Source organism: Myodes glareolus, chromosome 11, assembly GCF_982192425.1.
Source record: "Myodes glareolus chromosome 11, mMyoGla1.1, whole genome shotgun sequence".
Classification (NCBI taxonomy): domain Eukaryota; kingdom Metazoa; phylum Chordata; class Mammalia; order Rodentia; family Cricetidae; genus Myodes; species Myodes glareolus.
In genome coordinates, this window is record NC_142036.1 from 23,399,278 (window position 1) to 23,421,798 (window position 22,521).

Sequence of the window (22,521 nt, forward strand, 5' to 3'; positions counted from 1 at the left end):
ATGGAGAAGATTGTTGGTGGTGACTGTTGTTAAGTATTTTCCTCAGGATGTGTGAACAAACACCTACTCACCCCGACAGGGTACTAATGACGTCACTGCACCCAAGTCTAGCGTGGTGAAGCAATGAATTTCTTGGGGTAATTTACTGAGCACAGATGACCCAAGGGCAGCACAGCACTGAAAAGCCCGCCCCCAGCATGAGTGACAGCTCGGGCTAGCAGCATTTCTGGAGTTCCCTGTACAACTTGCAGGTGACTCCACAGAAGAGCTTTCTTTCTAATAAGCTATTGTTTATTGTCTCCGTATGGTTAGTGAGGGGCTTGTAGGCCCGGGAGGAGCTTATAAATCCCCTCATAAGTTTTATAGGCTTGAGTCTTGAGTCTTGTTCTTTTGAGTCTTGTTCTCTACTTTTTATCATATGTGAGTCTCCGTCCTCCACACCCCCTCCTCCCTCCAGAAGATAATGTTTCAATTCAAAGCAAATAACTATGCAGCAGAGCCCTTCCTCAGGGAGCTGGGGCAGGACCCCAACCCATTCCTGTGGCTTCTTCCCTGGTCAGGTGTCTGGGATAGGGGCTCACACATTTCCTGGAGGCAGCTTCTCCCCTGGTGAACCTGGTGGACACCTCCGGGTCTCAGCCTCTGTCTCCATCTCACATACATAGGCCTACCTGGCCTGATTCTACTTACTCCACTCCCATCTTCATTCTCAGTCACAGGACCAGGGTCTGTGGACAGCCCTGCAGGGGCCATCACAGGGCTCCTAGGCCGTGGGGCAGAGCATACTTCTTATGGACCCCAGGGTTCTCCATGGTGACTTCTGTCTGGCTCTCTATGGTGTCCATGCCCCAGTTCTCTTCTTCTCTGTCCACCTCATGGCCTTCTAGGGATGTTCACTTCTCCAGAGCTGTGGCAGAAGGCGGTCTTGGGAACCACTCGGTCACCAGACCAGACAGCCCCAATGACCGCAACAGCCAAAAGTCTATTGGCTGAAGTAGAACGAACCTGTTGTCTGACACTCCCAGGATGCTCCTATTCTGGGGTGCTCTGCCCACTCTAAGTTGACCTAGGGGTTTTACCAGTTACTCTCAGGATCAGAATGGACAGAAAAGCACAAGGTTGAGTCATGGAGTTTCCTGTAAGTATAAAAGGTCACAACTCTGCAGCTTCACAATGTTTAGCCTATTATTGAGTCCTGAATGTTGACTGAACAAATTCACCTTGAGGGGAGGGGGAGCTCTAACCTCCTCAATGGTTTCTGATGAATGTTGTCGATCAGCAGAAAGTCTCCAAAATTCTGAGGTTCTGATGAATAACATGTATTCTGAAAATACTTGCTGTGTGACCTGAGTGAAGTTGGCAAACTTCTCTGAACCTTGTTCCGCATCACTGATAATCTGAATTTGAACTGCAAGAGTTTTGGTTTGGGAGCTTCTTTCCTAAAATCATGAGAACAGGTTGGAGTGTCAGTTCTGCGGTTTGCCTTTCTGAGCCCCTGCAAATCAGACACCCTGGCTGACAACCAGCTTTTTCTTGTATAGTCTTATGGCCACATCACAATCCTGAATGCACATGGGCTGTGCTCTCATTCACCCACTTTGCAGATGAGAAAAGTGAGGCTCTGGGAGACTGTTTCCCCTCCTCCTAAGTCACGTAGTTAGTAAGTAGCAAAACCAGTTACCTGGATGGCACCAGTGCCTCCAAACCCTTGTCCCTCAGTCCACTGCTGGCTGTACACCGATCTAGTTCCATGCCCTGGGAACCATGCCAGGACTTCTGCCTGCAGTGCCAACCTCAGGGGAAACAGTGCAACTCCTACCTCCTGCCAGTTTGCGCTGTCAGATGTTTTCCAATCCGCAGCGCAACAGGGTAACTGAAGTGCCCTGTGTAGCCCAGAGAGAACGTGGGTCTTCTAGTCCCAGGTCTGACTGCCTGCGGGCCGCACACCCTATCCATCTAGCATCAGAATATCCAAGTGTTTGCTGGTCCAATTGCTTTGACTTCTCTGCCCCATTTGCTGGGGGTACCGGATGTTCCAGGTTTGCTCCTTCACAAGCAGGGACCCCCTTGACTCTAGGGATAGGTGAGGAGACAACAAAGCAGATTCAGTGGGGGATGACACAGTAGTGACCTTACCCCTCTGTGACAGGGCCCTGTTAAGGTCAGGCAACAGCAGGACACTTGGAGGGGAGGAGCCGAAGTGTGGGGGGAATCCTAGCTAATTTGGAGGGGAGGCTTTACTATGCTGATTCAGGCGAACTGGAATTTCCTGTTTTCAGGAGAAACTGGCGGGCCCTGGAATTTTTCCCCTTCCTTCGATTTTACCCTGATTATTTGTAGTTGTGGTAGCGGATGCCATTTTGGCCTGCTCTGTTTTCACAGAGCCTATTGTAGGAGCTCAGGCCAAACCTATAATGTCACTAATAATCTGCGAAACCAGTGACTGACATTCGTCCAACCATCAGCACAGACTTGCTCCATTCTGAAGTCAGAAGGCTGGGACTCAGGTCACCCTGAAGGAGTGCTGCCCTAAGGCCGTGGGTATTAGTCAGCACAGAACCTAGCAGGGGGTGCAAGCAATTCACTCTTCTTTGAGAACCCCAGGAAATGAGCAAGGGCAACCAACCACCAGCAGCACTCCAGCGCACCCTGCAGGCAGAGCATGGTTATTGCAGTCCCGGACAGATTTACCAGGAACACAGTAAAGAACTCCATGCCAGCTGTTCCTATTTATACAAGGCCCATCTTGGAGGTCACATGGTAGCTCCTGGTAGAGGACTCAGGAAAAGGTCCTCTCTCCAAGGCAAGCTCCATCTCCAGCAAGGACACAGAAGCAGCTGGGTCAGGAGACACACTCTAACATTAGGATGCAGCGTGAAAGAGAAGACTGGGTGACCAGGGGCGAGCTTCTTCTCATCCTCTCTGCGTCTCTGGGTTCTCATTTGTAAATGTATTAGTATCTGCTCTTCAGTGCTCCCATGAAGCCCAGTCTCCCGGTTGGCCTGGGTGCCGACGCAGTGGAGTGGGGGTCTTGTCCCGCTTGAGGGAGGTGCGTGCCACTAGCTCAGTCAGCCTGGGTCTAGAAGTTCTACTTCACGCGGGCATTCTCGCATTGCTTCACTCACGAATGAAACCCAAAGGCGCCCATTTTTTATGCTTCGTCTCCAGCGGCTGGCACTGGCCAGGGCCAAGAGCAGTCGCACAGGATCCACAAGCAGTCGACGTCCACTGAGTGACAGTGTTGGTGTCCCAAGGCCACTCAAGGAGCGTTCAGTGGAACTGCACTGAGATATTCAGAGGCAGGGATGGAGGGAAAGGAGGCCATCACCGGATGGCACAGCTCTTGGCTTCTCCCGTGTGGGGCAAGTAATAAAGGATTCAGTCTCATCTATAGTCAATCACTGGTTCTTTGTGGCAATAGCACAATCCAGCCCATGATGACTGTGCAGCCAGGAGTCACTAATGCCGCGCAAGGACATCTTCACCTACTAACCATGTAAATGATGACAGCGATCTGAAAAGGATGGTGAGGGGCTGGGGAGACAGTGAGGCACTTTCTGCAGAAGACATAAAACCTGGGGTCTGATATAACCCCGGCACTAGGAAGATATCCCCCGGGGTTTGCCGGCCACAGCCTGGCTTAATTAGTGAGCTCTGGTTCAGTGAGAGACCACGCCAACAAGATAAGACAGAGAGGAACAGAGGACGACACTCAAATGCTGGCCTCTGTGCGCCTGCGCGCTCACACAGACAAGGGGCAGGCTGACAACTGCCGACCATGAGGGCTTTGTTAGCAGGGCAGGGTTCAGGGCCAGGTTGAGTCCCACAGAGTTGACGCCAGGGGAGGGCAGGTGCCTTGATCCCTGGCTACCCAGGCACCTCTGCTCTGAGCAGTCAAAGGCACTCTATCAGAACCAACGTGCTGATCGTGTGCTATCTGAGAACTGAGGGAACTGAATTAATGTACGATCAGAGATAAGAATGGAACTAAATTCCGTTGTGCTATTTCAAAGAAAGCACACAGAAGAAACCGAATTTGGGGAAGTGCATGAAGCAACACCACTTTGCCTGTTCCTCAGCCAGGACTCTCGGGATGAATGCAAGGATTTAGCCATCTAATCGCTTTTGTTCCTAAGGTGTGGCAGGTTTTGTGTGTGTGTCAACTTGACAGAATCTGGAACCATCTTGGAGTGATTCTGAGCCTGTCAGTCAGGGAGGTCCTAGATTAGGCTAACTGCGATGGGAAATCCTGCCTAAATGTGGGTGGTAGCTTTTTGTGACAGGGTGAGGGTGGTCACCTAGGAGACAGCAGAGTTCAATTCCTGGCATGGAAAAGGAATTGAATGACTAGGAAAGACAGCAGGCCAAGCTACAGAAAAAAAAGGGGAAAACAACAGCCATTTATACATATACATAAACACACACACACATAATACATATTTGGCACGGGAGACAGCAAAGACAGGAGATTCAGTAAGCGGATGCTGGACTGGGTATTTTACAGTGCCCCTGGGTCCTCCTTTCTCCCTTCTGGGCCCCATTTAGATCCTTGCTCCCATACCTTTCTGCCATTCTTCACAGGGAGCCAAAGGGCTGATCTTCTGAATCCTGACCTCTCCCCTAGCAGAAAGTCAGACAACCCAGGCTCTGGGTTTCATTTGACTGTGTGATGTCCTCACCCACTTCTTCAGTCTCCGTGTCCTCATTGGCAAGCGTAAGAATGGAGGTCCCTATGTCGTGATATTCTGGGCAAATGCCACTGTACCATGCATGTCCTCTCTGTGTACCCTGAGTTGAAGCTAGGGATGCAGAGGACACAGGACAGTTGTTCACCTTGCTGGACTAACATAAGCAGATGGTGGTGGAGATGGGGCCATGTTGAGGGCCCTGCCCCAGAGCCTTTGGCCTGCTGTTCCAGATGACACAAACTTGGTGGCTTTGAGTGAAAACTTTTTCTGCCACAGAAACAGTGGCAGGAATTATTATTGGGACCAAGTTAAGATTTGGGGGTGCCCTCAGAGTCTTTAGGAACAGTGCCGTTCCACCCGCTGCCATCTTCAGGCAGCTGTCAGCGCTTCTGCCTAGGGGCTGCCATCCCTTCTCTACCTTTGTTGGGCCATATCTTTCTCTTGCTCTATGAAGTATTTGGGTACCACTCTGACAAACTTCCCATGCTGAGATCCTGAAACTTAACCTTCCCTTTTCAAAGGCTCGTTCCCCACACTTGGAGACATTGTGTCTTCCAGGAATGACAATACTCATACCACTGGGGTCCTTGTTGAGAGTAAGACAGCTCTTCTTCACCACTGAGGAAATGTTGCAGAGGCTGGGGGTGAAGCAGCGAGCAGGTGTAAAAAAAAATGTACAAAGAGCTATAGAGGCCCCATCTGAAAATAAATCCCAGAGGAAGGAAAGAGTCAGAAGGGGGAGCCAGGCAGAGACGCCCTCCCCCCCCCCCCCGCTCCAGGGACCAGGACCTGTGGAGAAGCGGTGAAGTCATCAGTTTGGGTGGGCACAGCGAGGTCAAGGCCTGGTCTGGAAGATGGGTGCAGTGTCTTGAGACGTGCAGACTTGAGCAGTTGTTTCTGAGGTGGGTGCTACTGCACACCTGTGCACAGACTCCAGCCAGGAGGGAGAGCTGCGGCTGTGACCCGTGTGCACCGCAGGGACGTGACTTAGACACTTTCCAATGGCATCGACACCACATGTCATGTGTTTTGAGTAAATGGAGCTCCCCCACCCCGACATCTCCCAAGTAGAAATCATAGAAGGAGGATGGAGAAAGAAGATATGGAGGGGAAAGGGGGCGGAAGAATTGGGAAAGACAGAAGATGAAGAGGAGGGGAGGAAAGGAGGGAGAAGAGGGAGGAGGAAAGAGAGTAAGTAGAGGAGCGGGGAGAGGAGGGAGAGGAGCAGGGGGGACCCTTCCTGACTCTTGGTTCTTCCCTGGGTGGAGTACATGGTATCTCCCTGCCTCTCTAGTCTCCCATGAGCTACCCTCCTTCCTGCTCAGACTTCAGCAAATAGGGCTAAGAGTCCAACGGCCTCCTCCTGAGCGATGCAGGGCGCTCTACCTTAGCTTCCCTGTGTTTACAACCCTTTCCAGTTGACGGCCTTTGCAGAACAATATTTCTCCAAGTGGGGAGCCAGTCAAGCATCTTCATTTTTATCACAGGCGGGAAATTAGGAGTCAGACAAGTTGCTGATGGGACAAGCTCTGGGAATGCTAAACTAGGAAGGCAGATTGGTGTCTGTCACCATGAAGGGACTGGGCCTGGTCTGAGTGCTGGACCTGCAGTGTGGCCTTTTGTCCTGGTCAGTTTTTTTGGCTTTTGTTTTGTTTTGTCAATCTGACAAAATTTGGACATACCTAGGAAGAGGCGATCTTAATTGAGAAGTTGATCTTTGGGCATGTCTGTAGATAATTTTCTTGGTTAATGACCACCGTGGGTGCAAGCTGAGCGAGTTGTGTGGAGTAAGTCAACAAACAGTCCCCTCTGCATCACTCTGCCTCCAGATCCCTGCCCTGACTCCCCTCAGTGATAGACTGTGGTGTGGAATCAGAAGCTGAGTAAGGCCATTCCTCCCCAAGTTGCTTTTGTGTCACGGGCCATGAGACGTAGGTGGTAGCCAGTGCTCCGATGTCGACCCACCAGAGGTGTGGTTATCTGATGGAGGATTAATCCTGTCCAGACAAGGTCTGCAGGACCACAGACTCTGAAATCTGTTGCTGAAACAGCTTTGTGTCTCCCCCATACCCACATTGTGGTGTGTAATCTCGTGTGATGTGTAGATGCAATCTCATGATTACAAGTTAATCTTATGGGCACATGTATCTGTGGGTGGTCAGGTAAATGACTTTTCATTTAGCTATGTATATAGATATATAGAATATATATGGGGACATGCTTCATAACTGAATCTATTTGTCCCACAAGGACTGTGGTCATTTAAAAGCCTGCCTTGTTCTGTTGTTTACGGAATGGCTTTCCCCACCCCATGAGAATTCCAATGAGAGAATTTAGTCACGTAGCAATAAAAATTTGGTTTCCACAGCCATGCTCCATTCTGTTCCCTGAGCTACATTAGAAGCCACCTCCCTGCAACTATCTTCCATTTGGCAGGACATGCAGTCAGGAAAGGAGTCTTTCAGATAGATCACATTTGGGACCTTCAAAGATAAAGGGATGTTGAAGCTCAGAGAATTGCCTTTGTTTTTTGTGTATATAAACTGGAAACTTTCCAGAACTGAGGAGAACAACAGGAGGAGACCAAAGAAACTGATGCAGAACAGTACGTAGTGGGGAGTTCATTTCTTCCCTCGGTTCCTTCTGAGTCCCGCGCTTGCTGTGAGTCTTCTTCTGAACCCTGAGAGGACACTGAGGCTGGCACTCAGAGGTCCCTGATACTTTTGGTCATGGTGTTTTATCATAGCAGCAGAAACCCTAATTAAAAGACCTTTTGGGATGGTGGCTAAGGGGCCACAGCCGTGCTCCATTCTGTTCCTTCCTGCTCACACAGGCAGAAAATAAAAACAGACAAGAATAAACCCTTCACCCTGTGGGCACAGAGCAGGCACTATCAGCTAACAGCTTCTACTTGAGCGGCCAGACCTGTCCTCATCCCAACAGGAAGGAAATTATTCCAAAGAGACATTTGAGTCTCTCTCTTTTGTGGTCAAATTTTGAGGCAATGGACCCAGGAAACTGGAAGTTCCCCTAGAACTTTCTACCAGGAGAATAAAAAGGCCACATCTTCCCTGAGGATAGCTGGGTGAGGGATGAGGCAACCTATCTTTCAGAAAGAGATTTCCTACAATTCTGAGAAGTTATCCTATCACCCCAAAGGAGGGAAGCTGAGACAATGATGGACAGGCCATAAGTTGGCCTAGGCTTCTCTGCTTAGCCACATCCTCACTGCAGGACCCTGATGATGTATAGGGGCCAGGGATAATGTCTCTGGGCCTCTGTTCCCCTTTTCATTGGGAATAAGTCTCCGCTTTTCACTATACCGGTCTGTTTAATTGACCTACTTGTTAGAATTGTCAGGGTCCCAACTCCACAGCTAAGGACTCCGATAATGATTTTGGCACTCCAATCAAGAGAAAAGACTACTTTTGGATGTCAGCTGCTCACAGCAAGTTTTCCCCAGATGGAGAGGGAAGGCTGGAAAGTATCACACAGGAAGTGACCTCATATCCGGGGTGGAGGGGATTTTTGTCAACTTCAGCAGCTTTTCCACCAGGTAGAGCTGAGAAATAAGAATTTATGCTTTGTTTTAGACTTTCAAGAAAGTTTGACCCTCGGTAAATTTCTTCCCACTACGAGCACCTTGGACTTTGCCTTCCTTCAGTTTGAAGGCTCCTTTGAGCCTTATGAGTTCTTTCTGAACAACTTTGGAGACTGTTGTCAGAGTTCTCCTGCGCTGCATCCATTTTGTTGGACTCCTGGGGTGAATGGAGGTCTTAGCCTCCTGGAAGCTCTTTTGAGCAAGATTGGAGTTCTGTTGGATCGTTTGGGCATCTGTTGCCCAAGGTTGGTACGTGCAGATGCCTGCCAGGGAAGGTTGGTATGCGTTGGTCTTCAGGGAGCCATTTCAGGTTCCGTGGGGACATTTGAGAACAGAGAGACAAGGGTGTCCAGGAGCTCTCTGCTATGATTGGTCAAACCAGGGAAAATATCGAGCCTATCCTGATGTTACTCAGGGTGCAGGCATAGGGTCATTTTCTCAGATGACAAAAGAACTAAAAGGGAAAAACAGGGGCTTTACCAAGCTCTTAAGTCCTTTTCTATCGCCATGACAAAACACCAGGACCAAGGCAACCTGTAAAAGAAGGCATTTAATTGTGGGCTCGCTTTCAGATTCAGAAGGCAACCCCGAGGGCATTATGGGAAGCACAACATCAGGTGTGTGTGCATGCATGGCACCTGACCAGTAACTGAGAGCTGGCATCTGATCCAGAACTTGAGAGAGAGAGAGAGAGAGAGAGAGAGAGAGAGAGAGAGAGAGAGAGAGAGAGAGAGAGAACTGCAATGGCTTGAGCTTTTGAAGCTTCAAAGCCCCTCTATAGTGGCGCATCTCCTCCAGTGAGGCCACATCTCCTAACCCTTCCCAAACAGTTTCACCAACTTGGAACCAAAGCATTCAAATATATGTTCCTGTGGGAGCCATTCTCACTCAAATTACCATGAAAATCAAATTTTATTCAAGATAAAAGTAAGGAAAAACAGGCTCCTCTTGAGTGGAGGGATCCAGAACCAGAATCTACCTTTTTCCCAGCCAGGGGATCAGTGAATTGTGGGATCCCTTCTGCTGGACTCTGTTACTGTTGTTAGATGGGGCACTTAGAGTCATGGCCCCTGCTTCTTGGGAGCAACTGACAAATTGTGAAACCAAGGAGAAAAAAGGTCCCATTTACTTGTAGCTTTTTCCATGGCAGTGTTAAAATTCTATAGAAGATATGTCTGAATATTAATCACCTCTAAAGGTTCTTAGGTTGAAATTCTTGGTCACCAGGGAGTGGCACTACCTGAGAAGGATTAAGAGGCGTGGCTTTGTTGGAAGAAGTGTGCCACTTGTGGGCGGGCTTTGAGGTTTCAAAAACCTAAGTCATACCCAATGGCTGTTTTCCTGTTGCTGTGGGTCCAGATGTAGAACTCTCAGCTACCTCTCCAGCACCATGTCTGCCATACTCCCTGCCATGATAATGAACTAGACCTCTGAAACTGTAAGCAATCCCCAATTAAAGAGTTTCTGCTCTCAGGATGTCTCTTCACAGCAGTAGAACTCTGAGAAAGACACTACACAGCACAAGCCAGGAAAAATACTATGTCAGTCAAAGTTATCAGAACTGGGCTAGATCTCTTCTGGGGAGGCAGTCCCTGCTGTGGCTGGCAGCAGGGTTTCAGCCTTTCCCTTTACCCTGCATAGAATCCCTGGGAAGTTAATTATTTCGGGTCCTTTGTTCCAACAATCTGATAGTAGAAGTCACTTTCTTTGAAACATCTTCTCTTCTGTCCAGTTGGCCACAGTGTGTACCTATTGCCTACTCTGAGCTACAGTGGCCCTGGCACTCCCTCTCTCCCCACTTTCTCGTTGTACCACACTAAGCCAATCTCTGGAAAGGTGGTCAAGCCCTCAGGTTACAGAGTACATGACACAGTCCCCTGGCCAGCCTCCACAATCAGCCCCAGGCTCTCCTCCAGCCTGAAGCATCCCTGTATGCATTGGGACTGAGTGTCCCTACACCCTCCCCACCCCTGCAATCAGCTTATAAGTCTCCAGGGAAAAACTGTGAGGGACAGCCAGTGCTTCACTGTGACCCTCCAGCTGGCCTCAGCCGATTCTACTCAGTAAGTGCTTCATCATCTTCCTCTTGAGTCCTCAGGGTGGGCATTGCCAGCCTCCATCCCTTGGGTTCAGCATCTCATTCATTCATACATGGGAAACGAAGGTACCTAGCTCATCTCCTATGCACAGAGTTCAGAGAACAAAGACATTACCCTGGGTTCTCAGCACACAATAGGCCCACAGTGTGTGCTGATAAGGGCCAGGCTGGTGACCTGTTTTGGATCCTGTACCTTTGGCCTCCCCCTGTTCTCTGTCTATAGAGAAGTGGCTACCTTAGGCAAATTCACTCCCCAACCCCCCCAACTGGCACCTGATCTGCCTTGAGGATCCTTCTTAGGGCTACCCATTCTGAGTCAGAGACCCTGCCGTGGGCATGGTGAGTCTATGACCATCTACAACCCTAACTATCTTGGAGAGAAAGGAGTCTTTTTTGGTTCTGGATTTTCAGAACTAAATTCCAGAGTAAAGTCTGGTCCTCAGCCCTCTTCCTTTAGTCCACTCTCCTACCTGGGTACTCTGATCTTGATATCCCGGTGAGAGCTCCCGAGCCCCAAGGGAGAGATGTGTTCACTATCTCCTGGAATAGCTGGTCTCGCCCTCTGTCTCTCTTTTTTTTCTTCTGGATTCATGGGCCTTGGCTAGTCCTAACTGTTAGTGGTTTGCTAAGCCCACTACCCCACGTCCCCCCATGAACTGCTCTGTGGTTATATCTGAGTGTTCTCTGTGATATTTCTGCATTTATTTCATTTACCTCCCCCGATCTGCCTCATTCCAAAGATGAAATTGTGTGTGTGTGTGTGTGTGTATGTATGTGTGTGTGTGTCATTAGAAGCAGAGTCTAGACTAGAACTGCTGTCATCTTTTCTGTCCCAGAAACTGTGAAGGAGCAAACCACATTCATTAGAGCAAATGGCAATATGAACACACACACACACACACACACACACACACACACACAATGGGGACAGTGGAGAGCACATGGTTGCAGTTGCCTTTATATGTAGGGATCCTCATGGGCCCTGACTTAGGACTCATGTCTCCATCTCTGTCTTGCAGGACAATGTCATCCTCTGTCTCCCAGGGTCTCCTTTTGCTAGCAGGCCTGTGCTGCCTTTTCTCTGGCTCCCAGCCTCAAGATCCCCTGGAGATAGACGTGGATGAGCATGACCATGAGCATCAGGAGCACCTGCCCTGCCAGCGCATCTCCTACAGCATCATCCAGTTAACCTTCACCTTGTATCAGAAGTCGGAGAGTTGGGCAAAGGACACCAACATCTTATTCTCCCCAGTGAACATCATTGTCGCCTCTTTAATGCTCTCCCTTGGGACCAAGAGTAGCACCCACAGCCAGATCCTGGAAGGACTGAAGTTCAACCTCACAGAAATACCCGAGAACTACATTCATGCATGCATCAAGCAACTTATCTATATCCTCCATCTGCCAGACCACAGGTCCCAGCTGACTATAGACAGCAGCCTATTCACTGACCAGAGTCTGAAGCTGGTGGACAAGTTTGTGGAGGATGTCAAGGGGCTGTACTACTCAAAAATCATTGCTGTCAACTTCAAGGACACCCAACGAGCCCAAAAACAGATCAATGACTATGTGGCAGATGAAACCCAAGGGAAAATAGTGGGATTGGTCAAGGATCTGGAGAAAGACACAACGTTTGCCTTGATGAACTACATCTTTTTCCAAGGTAAGGTGGGACCACCAGGGTTAGTGACCTCAAGGAAGCCACCCGAAAATGTCCTCGTGCTCCAGTATTTAATTCTTCCTTGACATACCAGAATGTAGCAGGCAACATTGCAACTTGATTTTCAGTTCAATTATTTCACCCAGAAATAATTCAGTAACATCTATAAACCTATAGGTTGGGGGTGATGGGTTAAAACCCGTCAGACCACAGTCTCCTTGAGTTATCTTAATGGTACCAGAACCTACCTCTTACAACTTTACTGGAACACTAGGAAATGGGAACTGATAAAAAAAAATGTTTTGTTGGACTTTATTTTTTTTTCAATTTAGATCAGAACTAGGGGGAAGAAACTTTTCTCTGCCTGACCGACAGCAGTGTTGCAATTTGTAGAAAAGATGATGCAGAAGGCAAAAAGTTCACATGTGCAGAGTTAGCTGTGAGGTAGCAGTCAGAGCTGTGACACTGACCCTTTTCTGGAACATGGCTTCTTCCTCAGCCATCAGGACTACGGGTTAGTCTCCCTACTAAAATGGAATATCTGAGAGATATTTTAATCCCTCAGGGTCCCTGTTACCTGATGACAACTCTTTTTTTGTTCATTCCTCTGTCTTAAGGGACTTGGGATGTTGTCCTATCTATTGTTGGACTTGTGTGGAAATTCCCTAGATATTCCTGGACCTAAAAAACAATCCTTGGCAGAATACTTCTAGGAACCAAAGTCCTAACATCATTCAGAGGAACTTTTTCTTAGACACACTTGTGGCACAAGTGACTCCATTTTGGATGTTGTTGTGTTTCGTTTCATTTTGGTATTTTAACAGTATCTTACTGCATCATCTTTGCTGACCTGTAACTCATGACCCTTTGAGTTGTGCACCATCAGGTCTGTCATGACTCCACTTTTATTCCAGCAATTTCTCTCCCTTTGTCTTGATACATTTCCTCCGCACACATGGTTGACCATGCCAAGGTTTGGTCTCAGTTGTCTTAGCTGTCACTGCCAAGGCAAGATCTGTTCCGTGAGTCTGATCTGACCCTGCAGCACAAAGGACGTGTCAGGAAGTCAAGCAGTCAGTCCCAGGTGACCTTTTAGGCTAAGTTTAGGCAGCTGAGTGGGTTTGAAGGAGGAGCACTGACTGAGACTGAGCTTGCCAGTAGTCCGTTTTTAAATTGGATTTAGTTTCAGCCATCCTGGAGTCTCTCAGACAATTTCCTGTACAGGGAGATTTGTTTCAAGCCATTCATCCAGGACTGTCCAGAGTTTTCTGAGGAACTGCAAACTCTCTCTAAAAGAAGTTTAGCAATTTCCAAAACAAACTTTTTGTTGTTGTTGTTGTATACAGCATTACTTCAGGATTACACTGGATACCCAGTGTCCAGTGGTTTTAATGATTAGCGGCTGCTGGGAACGCAGTGCCTAGTACAGCTGACTATCTCTGCTCCAAATGACCAGAGTAGAACAGATCACGTGTGACACGGAAAAGACTGCCATTAGGACAAATCTTAGTTTGAACGATAGTAGATTAGTAAAGTGTCTTCCTGAGCTTCGAGTCTTAGCAGCCTTCCATGCTGCTAGATCAGAAATGCACAGAGACCAGGGATAATTAGTGCAGATAATGTTTAGTACTAATTAAAGCTTCTATTTTTGAAGTTTTAGACTTTAGACAGGATTAGGAAGCATTTCCTGCCTGAAGAGGGAGTGCGTGTCCCGTGTAAACAGCAGCCAACTTGCTAACTGGGTTGAAGCAAATGGATACAGACAAGGGTTTAAACAACAAACTGCTTGAATTATGGGACCTTCTGTGTGAATGGTACTAAGTTCACATGGCAGAAATACTAAGAACCTTATTGACTCTCTTGTGGGTTTAAGGTGTTGGCCCGACACACTGTATAAAAGACAGTACTGGCTGATTCTTTTGCTTGTATTAACCTGTGAATATTTATAAATTTCATATAACATTTAGATAATGCCTATACACACACAGCATATTAAGCCGTTAGACACAGACAGTATAGATGATAGCTAGTTAGATGATAGTAAATAGATGGATAGATGGATAGATGAATAATAGATAGATAGATAGATAGATAGATAGATAGATAATAGATAGATAGATAATAGATAGATAGATAGATAATAGATGGATAGATAGATAGATAGATAATAGATGGATAGATAGATAGATAATAGATAGATAGATAATAGATAGATAGATAATAGATAGATAGATAGATAGATAGATAGATAGATAGATAGATAGATAGATAGATAGATAGATAGAAGATTCTGATTACAGACATCTCTATGCCAAACATCATAACCTAAACAATAGATGCTAATTTAACCAGCATTATAAGGTTTAAAAGACATTAGAACAGACAGATTCTTTTTAAGTCCTTGTTTCTCTCAAAGATGAAGACCCAATACTTAAAAGAAGCCGTGAGCTCGGTGCTGTGGCGCAGCATGAGGACCTGAGTTCCGATGCCCGCACTCATGTAAAAGCTGGGCATAATGGTAACTGACCATGACCCCAGCAACGGAGGATGGAGAGAAGTAACTCTTGGGGGCTTGTTGACCAGTCTGGATGAATCAACAAACTCCAGGATCAGTGCAAGACCCTGCCTCAGAAATTAAGGCGGAAGGGCTGGATAGATGGCTAAACAGTTGAAAACGTGTGCAGTCCTTGCAGAGACCCAAAGCTGGTTTGCCAGCATCCACACTGGGCAGCGCAGAGTCGCCTGCTTCGGTGCCTGTAAAAATAAATAAATAAAATCGAAATTAGGGCAGAGGGCACTAGAGGAGAACATCCTGAAATCAACCTTCAGCCCCCACATACATATACGTGTGAGCAAGAACATCAGAACACACACATGCACACGCACAGAGACATGCATTCCCTTGGGAGGCAGAGGTGTGTAGGTCATTATGAGTTGGAGGCTACATAGTGGGCTTCAGGCCAGCCTGGGCTACATAGTGAGACTCTGTCTCAACAAACAAGCACCTGTATAAAAACTCCTTCTTCATCTTTTTCCTGTTTGACTCATTTACTTCTTTCTTCTTGTACTTCCATATATAATTTTAGACCATCCTCACAAAATTTTTGATTTCTTTCTTTTTTAACAAAATAAAACATTTTTCTTTTATCGTACAAGTTTAATTAACTGATCTGTCAAAGATTTACCTAAGTCTTGTGAACTAGGAGGCATCTGGGAGACCTTACTTAGTACAATATACAACCATGCACATGTGTGCAGATTAAATAAGTAATCGCATCCCTCAGCCTCCCAGAGGTGAGTTCCCCACCCCCAGGGTCACATGTCCCCCACAATCTGTGTTTGTGGGTAGGTATCACTACTTACTTATGGATGCCATTAAAAAAAATCACCCTCCTTTTCTGTTACCATTCTGGAGAATTTTATTTATTTGCAGCCAATGCTATATAAACGAGGAATGGGAAAAAACATGTATATAAGACATGTCCCAAAAGCTGAGGAAATACCCCCATTTCCCAAAATACATGGCTAGCTTGCCATGACCAGTCTAAGTGTCTTCCTTCAGCGACCTTCCTCCTGGCTGGCTTTCCAAAAATGTCAGCAGAATCTGAATGGTGACTGCAGGCCGCTTCACCAGGAAAATAGGAAACTGAGCCTGGTTGAAGGAAATGACCTCATTTACAGTCTTGACTCAAACTTGAGGGAGAAAAATCAATCTCTACATCTTTCTTCTGCCTTACCTGCACAGTGTCACAATTAATAGGAGAAAAATGAAACAAAACCAAGATGTTCCTATGTAGATTGACTTCAAGGTGTATGATCAGAACTGAGATTAACCATTTTCTGGTCTCCTCCCCTGATGCCAGGGCTTCCAGCTGGTCTCCTTCCCAGCGTGAGGCTTCCTGGGGAAATTTTAATTCCAACTCTGTTACACAGTCAGACCCGGGCTCACTGGAAATCCCTAAGGGGGCTGAGTACCAGATATATGACATTTCCCTGGTTGTCAGTCATACATGCAAATTTCTACAGAAGGCAAAGGTCAAACAGTGCTTTGGGTGACTTGATTTACTAAAGTCTGGAGTAACTGAACAGAGTCTGCAATGAAGTATGCAAAACTTGGGTTCAGATTCTGTCTTCATCACTCATTAGTCATGATATAGGGAAAGTTAACTGACATGCTTGGGATGTGAGCGTCCTAGCTTATCGAGGGGGAAAGCAATACCGTTGCTGTCAATGTGTGCAAACACTTGTCTTGATACTTACCTAAGCAAGTTACACAGAATGTGCATCCTAAGGCTTCTCTATTAAGGTGAGTCCCTCTGCTTCCCAGCCTCTGAGGCATGACATGACTAGGGCCCTTCAGGCCTGGCCTCCATGCCTCAGCTAGCGCTATGGCGTATAGTATTGTAGACAGACACAAGGCTCTTTACCACAGTGCAGACCAGACTCAGAAGCAGGAATAACGCTCAAACTAAACAAGTATCTTCTCCTCCTCCATCCTCAACAGCCAGAACCCACCATGGGTTTTTCAACAGCAGCATACATAACAGCAGAAGCAAAAGCAAGGAGCTGATCAAATAACCTTGGTGTTTAGTCTGACTTGCTTCCTTCGAGTGCTAGATGACATCAGGGCCTCACAAGCCCACATCCCAAAGATGCTTCCACATCCTCCAGCATGTATCACTTAGAAAGAGGGGGATGGGAGTCAAGGCCAGGGCTGCACCTTCTGCACCTTTCTTCCCCACACAGCCCAGCAGGGCAGCTCAGCACAGGGCGCCAAGGAAAATGTAGGCACGAGGAGACCCCAGGTCAGTTATGATGCAGGGGATGCTTAGCGTCTGTCCAACACTAGGAAGGCTTGGGTTTCCCTGAGGTGTCTACCCTCTCTGACAGCCTTGACAGAGAACACTTGTACAGAAGAGAGCGCCCTCCTAGGTTTGTGCACTTTATCGCAGGCCTGAGACGGAGATCCACAGGTACCCACTAGACTTTCCCGGAACGCTGACGGGAGCGCAGACACACGAAGTCACCAGAAAAGAGATAACCAGATTCGACATACATGATTATAGGAGACTGTGATTATGGCCACTTGTCTCCATTTAGCATCCTCAGGGGGACCTGAAGAGCACGAAATAAAACCACTTCTCTGTTGGAGTCAGGTTTTCACAGATCAACCCACACATTTCTCTCAGCCCCTTCCTACCGCGTCAGACCGTTTTGTAAGGCGCCATCGAGGGTCCAGATGGGCTCATCTCCATCCCAGTTTACAGCTGATGAAGCCGAGACTCAGAGGGAGCGTCTCACAAGGCACTCCATACTTCTTTTCCCTAGTACTTAGCTAACCCTTGACTCCACTGCTGATGCGCCCCTCCCCTCTCTCCAGGAAGAGGGTATGACGAAGTCGATGTGGAACACACCTTAGAGGCGGACTTCCACGTGAACAAGGACACGACCATCAAGGTGCCCATGATCAATTGCCGGGGTAGATTCTTTTTGTACCGCGAGGAAGAGCTGTCCAGCTGGGTGCTGGTGAAGCATTATATGGGGGATGCCACCGCCTTCTTCCTGCTGCCCGACCAAGGAGAGATGCAGAAACTAGAGAAAACCTTGAATCAGACTCACTTCATAAATATCTTAAAGCTCATCGATGTAAGGTGAGTTCCTGGGCAAGGGACCCAGCCTCTGAGCTGTGACATGACTGGGGCCTTTCAACACTGGCCCCCGGCTCTCGGCCAAAGCTTATAGACAGACTCAGTATAAGACAGGCTCAGACACAGGAACAATGCTCAGAATTAAGTCTCCTTGGCAAAGACACTCCTCCATCCTCAGCAGCCAGAGCCCGGCACAGGGGTCTCAACAACAGGAGAAGCAAAAAACAAGGAGATGGGTCTTAGGCCTCTCAGCCTCAGCTGGGAGTGGAGGTCATGAGAGATAAGAAGAAAGGGCCCAGAACAGGAGAGGGCCAGCCAAGGGGAGCTCAGGGCATGACTATAGAAGACTATGTTCCTGTCACCCTTCAGTGAGGTTTATTGGGTCCCAGGGAGCCAACAGTTCTGGAATGTGCCCCTCCCACTCCAGCTCACTGACCCTGCTATCAGGGAGTTCAGGCCTTGCTCTCCCCTGGTGAGGAAGGCATGGATACACATAGACGCTCAGGAGGGCTCAAAGTGAAATGTGGACAGATGCCCTGCCTGTAGACAGATGTCCTGCCTCATCCCCAGTCCCACACCTCCTGAGGCCCGGCACCCAACAGAAAGCAGAGTCAGGCAGGCTGAGAACAAACTGAGGGTAATTTCAGGGCTGCTCTGTTCCCTTAGCATAGACCCTCTAGGTGTCTTGTCTGTGCAAAAGGAGGGCTGAGCCTCAGCCTGGGGAGTCATACACACAAGTCTCACAGTATATCGAATCTTCCTGGAGGGCTTCCTGGACGAGGTGGGAGGCCTTCCAGGAGGCGCCAGCGCGAGATGAGACCATTGCTATCACGACACTGAAGGACTCCTTCCTCTCTTCTGCACACCAGGACCGCAAATCTGTACTTTCCCAAACTGTCCATGTCCACAACCTACGACCTGAAGACCATCCTGAGCACCCTGGGCATCACCCGGGTCTTCAGCAATGAGGGTGACCTCTCGGGGATCACGCAGGACGCTCCTCTGAAGCTCAACAAGGTGAGGTCATGTGAAGAGAGCGGTACTCCAGCTGCCAATAGGGCTGAATGGAATGTGAGGACAGATCAGACACGTCCTCAGAGGCTGAGGACGGGGCTAGGGGACAGAGACTCAGTGTTTCCCACAGACTCTAGAGATGTACTGTGGAGAACGCAGAGCCAGATAATCAGAGAGCAGGATAAGGAATCGTAAGCTCTCATAAAGCTCTCCTTGAAAGGGACTCAGTGGCCTTTAACTTAATCTTTGCCCAAGGCTGTTGATTCCTGGTAAGTTGATTCCTCAACTTACCTATATTAATATAGAAAGACCTTGGCTCAGATCACCTTCAAAACTTTTGTCTCAGTGCACACCGGAAAGAAGCCATGTTTGTGGGAGACGTGAAGTACAGGGGTTCCCTCTGAAGCTAAGTCTATGAGAGATGGTTCAAGAGAGGAGGGAAGGGGAGGGGAGGGGAGTTGGGCGGGGGAGAAAAGGGAAAGGGAAGGGAGGGAAGAGGACGGGGAGGAGAGGAGAGGAGGAGGGAGGAGAGTGGTCTGAGTGTGAAAGTGTTGAGCACATTGGGAAAGGCATTTACTGAGCAGTAGGTTTCAGGGGGCCGTGGGCAGGAAGGGCATGGTCACAGCGAGGCTCTCCATGGATGAGGACCCCCACATGGGGCCTGGTGTTAGCCTGGGGTGGGCACAACCTCCCACTTCCTCTGCTTCTCCCCTACAGGCTGTGCACAGGACTGTCCTGACCTTCAATGACGAAGCGACAAAAACCACCAGGAACAGCAGTTTGAGTAAGAGGGCCTTGTCTAAGATCCCCGTCATCCGTTTCAACAGGCCCTTCATAGTTATTGTCAAAGATGAATACACCAGTGTCCCCCTCTTTGTGGGAAAAGTGACAAATCCCACCGAAAATAGTTGATTTCAAATTCCAGTCATCCTCACCACCCTGTTCCAGCATGTCCCCGCCTGATGACATTAAACACGGGATAGTTCTGCTTACTCCTGAATGCGATCAGCAAATCCTGGTGGTGTCTGTGTCTTCCTGTTTTCTAAGGAGTGTGGGGACTCCTGGCCACAGTGTGTATCAGTGTCCCCTGCATCCATGTTTAGGAGATCTTCGTGCTGTTACATCCCCAGCACTGAAGGAAGAGGGCCGTGTCCCCTTCTGGCTGTACTGCGTCATCTCACTGGGCCTATCCTCTCTGTCTCACGGGGAATTTCCTGAGACTAGCTGGAGGAGAGGGTTGGTAGAGTTCTTCCTCCTCGGGGCTGGAGCAGGACCCCAGTCTCTGTCCCTGCCATTCCTTCCCTGTTAGAGGTGTCTCACAACCCCCCAATGATCAAGAAGCTCTCTGGGTCCTGTCCTCTGTCATCTTCTCAAGCCAATCAGGCCAGTAGCCCCAAAGCCGCTCACTCTGCCCTCACCATTCATGCGTCTTTTGTACTTATAAACCACCACTGAGCTTATGGGGTGGCTCAGTGGGGAAAGGCGTATGCCATTAAGTCTGATGACCTGAGTTTGTTCCCCAAGACCCACAGGTGGAGGGAGAGATCTGACGCCAACAATTGTCCTCTGATCCCTTCACATCCGCCATATCATGCCCCCCTCCTGCAGGTAGAAAGAAATACATGTCATAGAAAGTTTTTTGCAGAAAGAGTCATTGTATGCTTTCTTTGAAGACATAAATTATTGGAACTTGGTTGTTGGAGTTTCACGGTTTTCTATATTTTGGAGAGTACTTCCTTATCAAATATATGGCCTGAGAATATGTCTCACATTTTTATCGTTCATCTTTAAATTTTTTGAAATTAAATTAGTTAATTTAGTTTGTATTTGGGTGGTGGAGTATGCGCGCCACAACATACATACGGAGTTATCAGAGGACAGCTTATGGGAGTTGGGTCTCTCCTTCCACCATGTGGGGCCTGGCTATAAACCTCAGGCTGCCACCCTTTGCCACAAAGATCCTTTATGCCCAGAGTCATCTTGTCAGCCCGCTAGTGGGCATCTTCTAGTGGTTGGTGGTTGATAGGAAAAGGGGACTGGTGATTTAGCAGAGTCTGGAGCTGGAAGCCTGGAAGATGCCTGGCGAGCCACTGGTAGGAATCCATGTGGAAGACTGAAGAAGACAGAGCATGTGGTCTGTGAGTGACGGCCCTCATGAAACACACCAAGAAAGGTATCTACTCTGGAAACGTCAAGCCTCCCTGTGCTGGCTTCCTGCTCCCACCGTGTTCACCCAGACTCTTGGATGGTACCACTCACATTCTGGACATCCCTAATACCCCTATTACTGTCACCCACATCAACCATCTCTGGAGACAACCTCACAGACTAACCCAGAAGTGTGCTTGCTAACCTAGGAGCCTGTAAATTGGTAAATCTTTGCTGGCAACTCAAGGAGACTCAGAATCACCATGGAAACATGCCTCTGGGATTGCAACTCTAGAAAGTATTAACTAAGGAGAGAAAATCCACACTGAATGTGAGTGGTGTCATCCTGTATGCTGGGGGAGGCCCAACTAAGGGAAAAGGCGACAGCATTCAGGCCTTCGACTCTCTCCCCTTCTTGATTGCAGTCAGGATGTACCCCGCTGCTCCTGCCCTGTTTCACCTACAATAATGGGCCTTCACTCCCCTAGGTTGTCTTTGACAGGCGTTTGACACTGGCAATGAAAAAAGGCAACTAACGTGCTATCTCTCGGTCCAAACAAGTCATCACACCATCCTAACTATACCCTGGTAACTAAGCAACTGTGCCTCAGCCAAACATGGTAGCTGAACCTTGAGACTAAAGACTCCCAAAGCATGCTTAAACAAATACTAAGCTGTTCCCATCAGACTATCTCAACATGTCCGTCATGTTTCCTCATCATTTTTGGTCATAGAAATTACTCACTCATGGTACTAGAGATGGCTGGGAGTGGGGGGCATTCTGAACAGTATGTAGTCAAGGATTATCTCAGATCCTTTGGCCTTTATCATGGTCCAGATGTACCTGGCTGACTTTAAAAGGTATCAGGGTTGGATTTTGCTGGCTTGTATTCGTGTTTACCCAAAGACTTGGAGGTTCCAGGGTCATCCCATGTTTTGACTGACTATGGGATGCCTCTGGCCTTATGAGTGCAGGGACACCCCTTCCTAACACGTCAGCTCGCTTTTATCTTTCCACAAACCAGGGGACGTCTCAGGAAGTAGGGTGAGGCACTCCACTAGTCCTGCTTGTCATTTCAAACTGGCTCTAAAGGTCCCTGTTAGCAGGATCCATCTCATCAAACTCATTCCATTCTCCTCTCAGACCTGGCCAGCATGCTTCGATAGGGCCATCCCTGTCTTCAGTTTGGAGCTTTCCATGTTGGTATTCCAAGTAGACCTATCCAATTGTCACAAAGGAAATGGCAAAGGGTCTAAGGCCCCTCCCTCGAGAAACCAGCTCATTTTAACCCTTCTCATCCCTGCCACTCAGCTTTGGTTTACAACCTGGCCCAGAGCCCAGAGCCCAAGTTTAATACAGTTCAGAAAGAAACTGGAGATAGAATATGCACTGGGTCTTAATGCCTGCTTTTTCTAGTGAGTTTCTAAACCTGCTTCTCCTGGCTGAGATAGGATGGCCTTTTTTTTCTTGGAACTTCTTTACCTTATGCCCTTGTTTCTACCCCACCAACCCTGGATACACTTGTTTTTATTTCATGTTTCAGTTACTTGTTAAACTTTACAGATCGGCTGCCCCCATGAATTGGTGATGGAGATGTAGCTCTCTGGATCCAGCCTTACAGAGATTCAAACGTCTTTGAGGGTGTGAATAACACTGAAAGATT

General features: G+C 48.1%; 1 protein-coding gene across 1 annotated transcript; it reads left to right on the forward strand.

The window, feature by feature from the left end:
- The first annotated feature begins 11,406 nt into the window (after positions 1-11,406).
- Positions 11,407-19,665, forward strand: LOC125398564 (alpha-1-antitrypsin-related protein-like). Its single transcript, XM_087911845.1, has 4 exons — positions 11,407-12,050; positions 17,428-17,698; positions 18,565-18,712; positions 19,427-19,665. The coding sequence occupies exons 1-4, from the start codon at positions 11,411-11,413 to the stop codon at positions 19,619-19,621; spliced, it is 1,254 nt and encodes a 417-aa protein (XP_087767971.1). The 5' UTR covers positions 11,407-11,410; the 3' UTR covers positions 19,622-19,665.
- Positions 19,666-22,521: the final 2,856 nt, after the last annotated feature.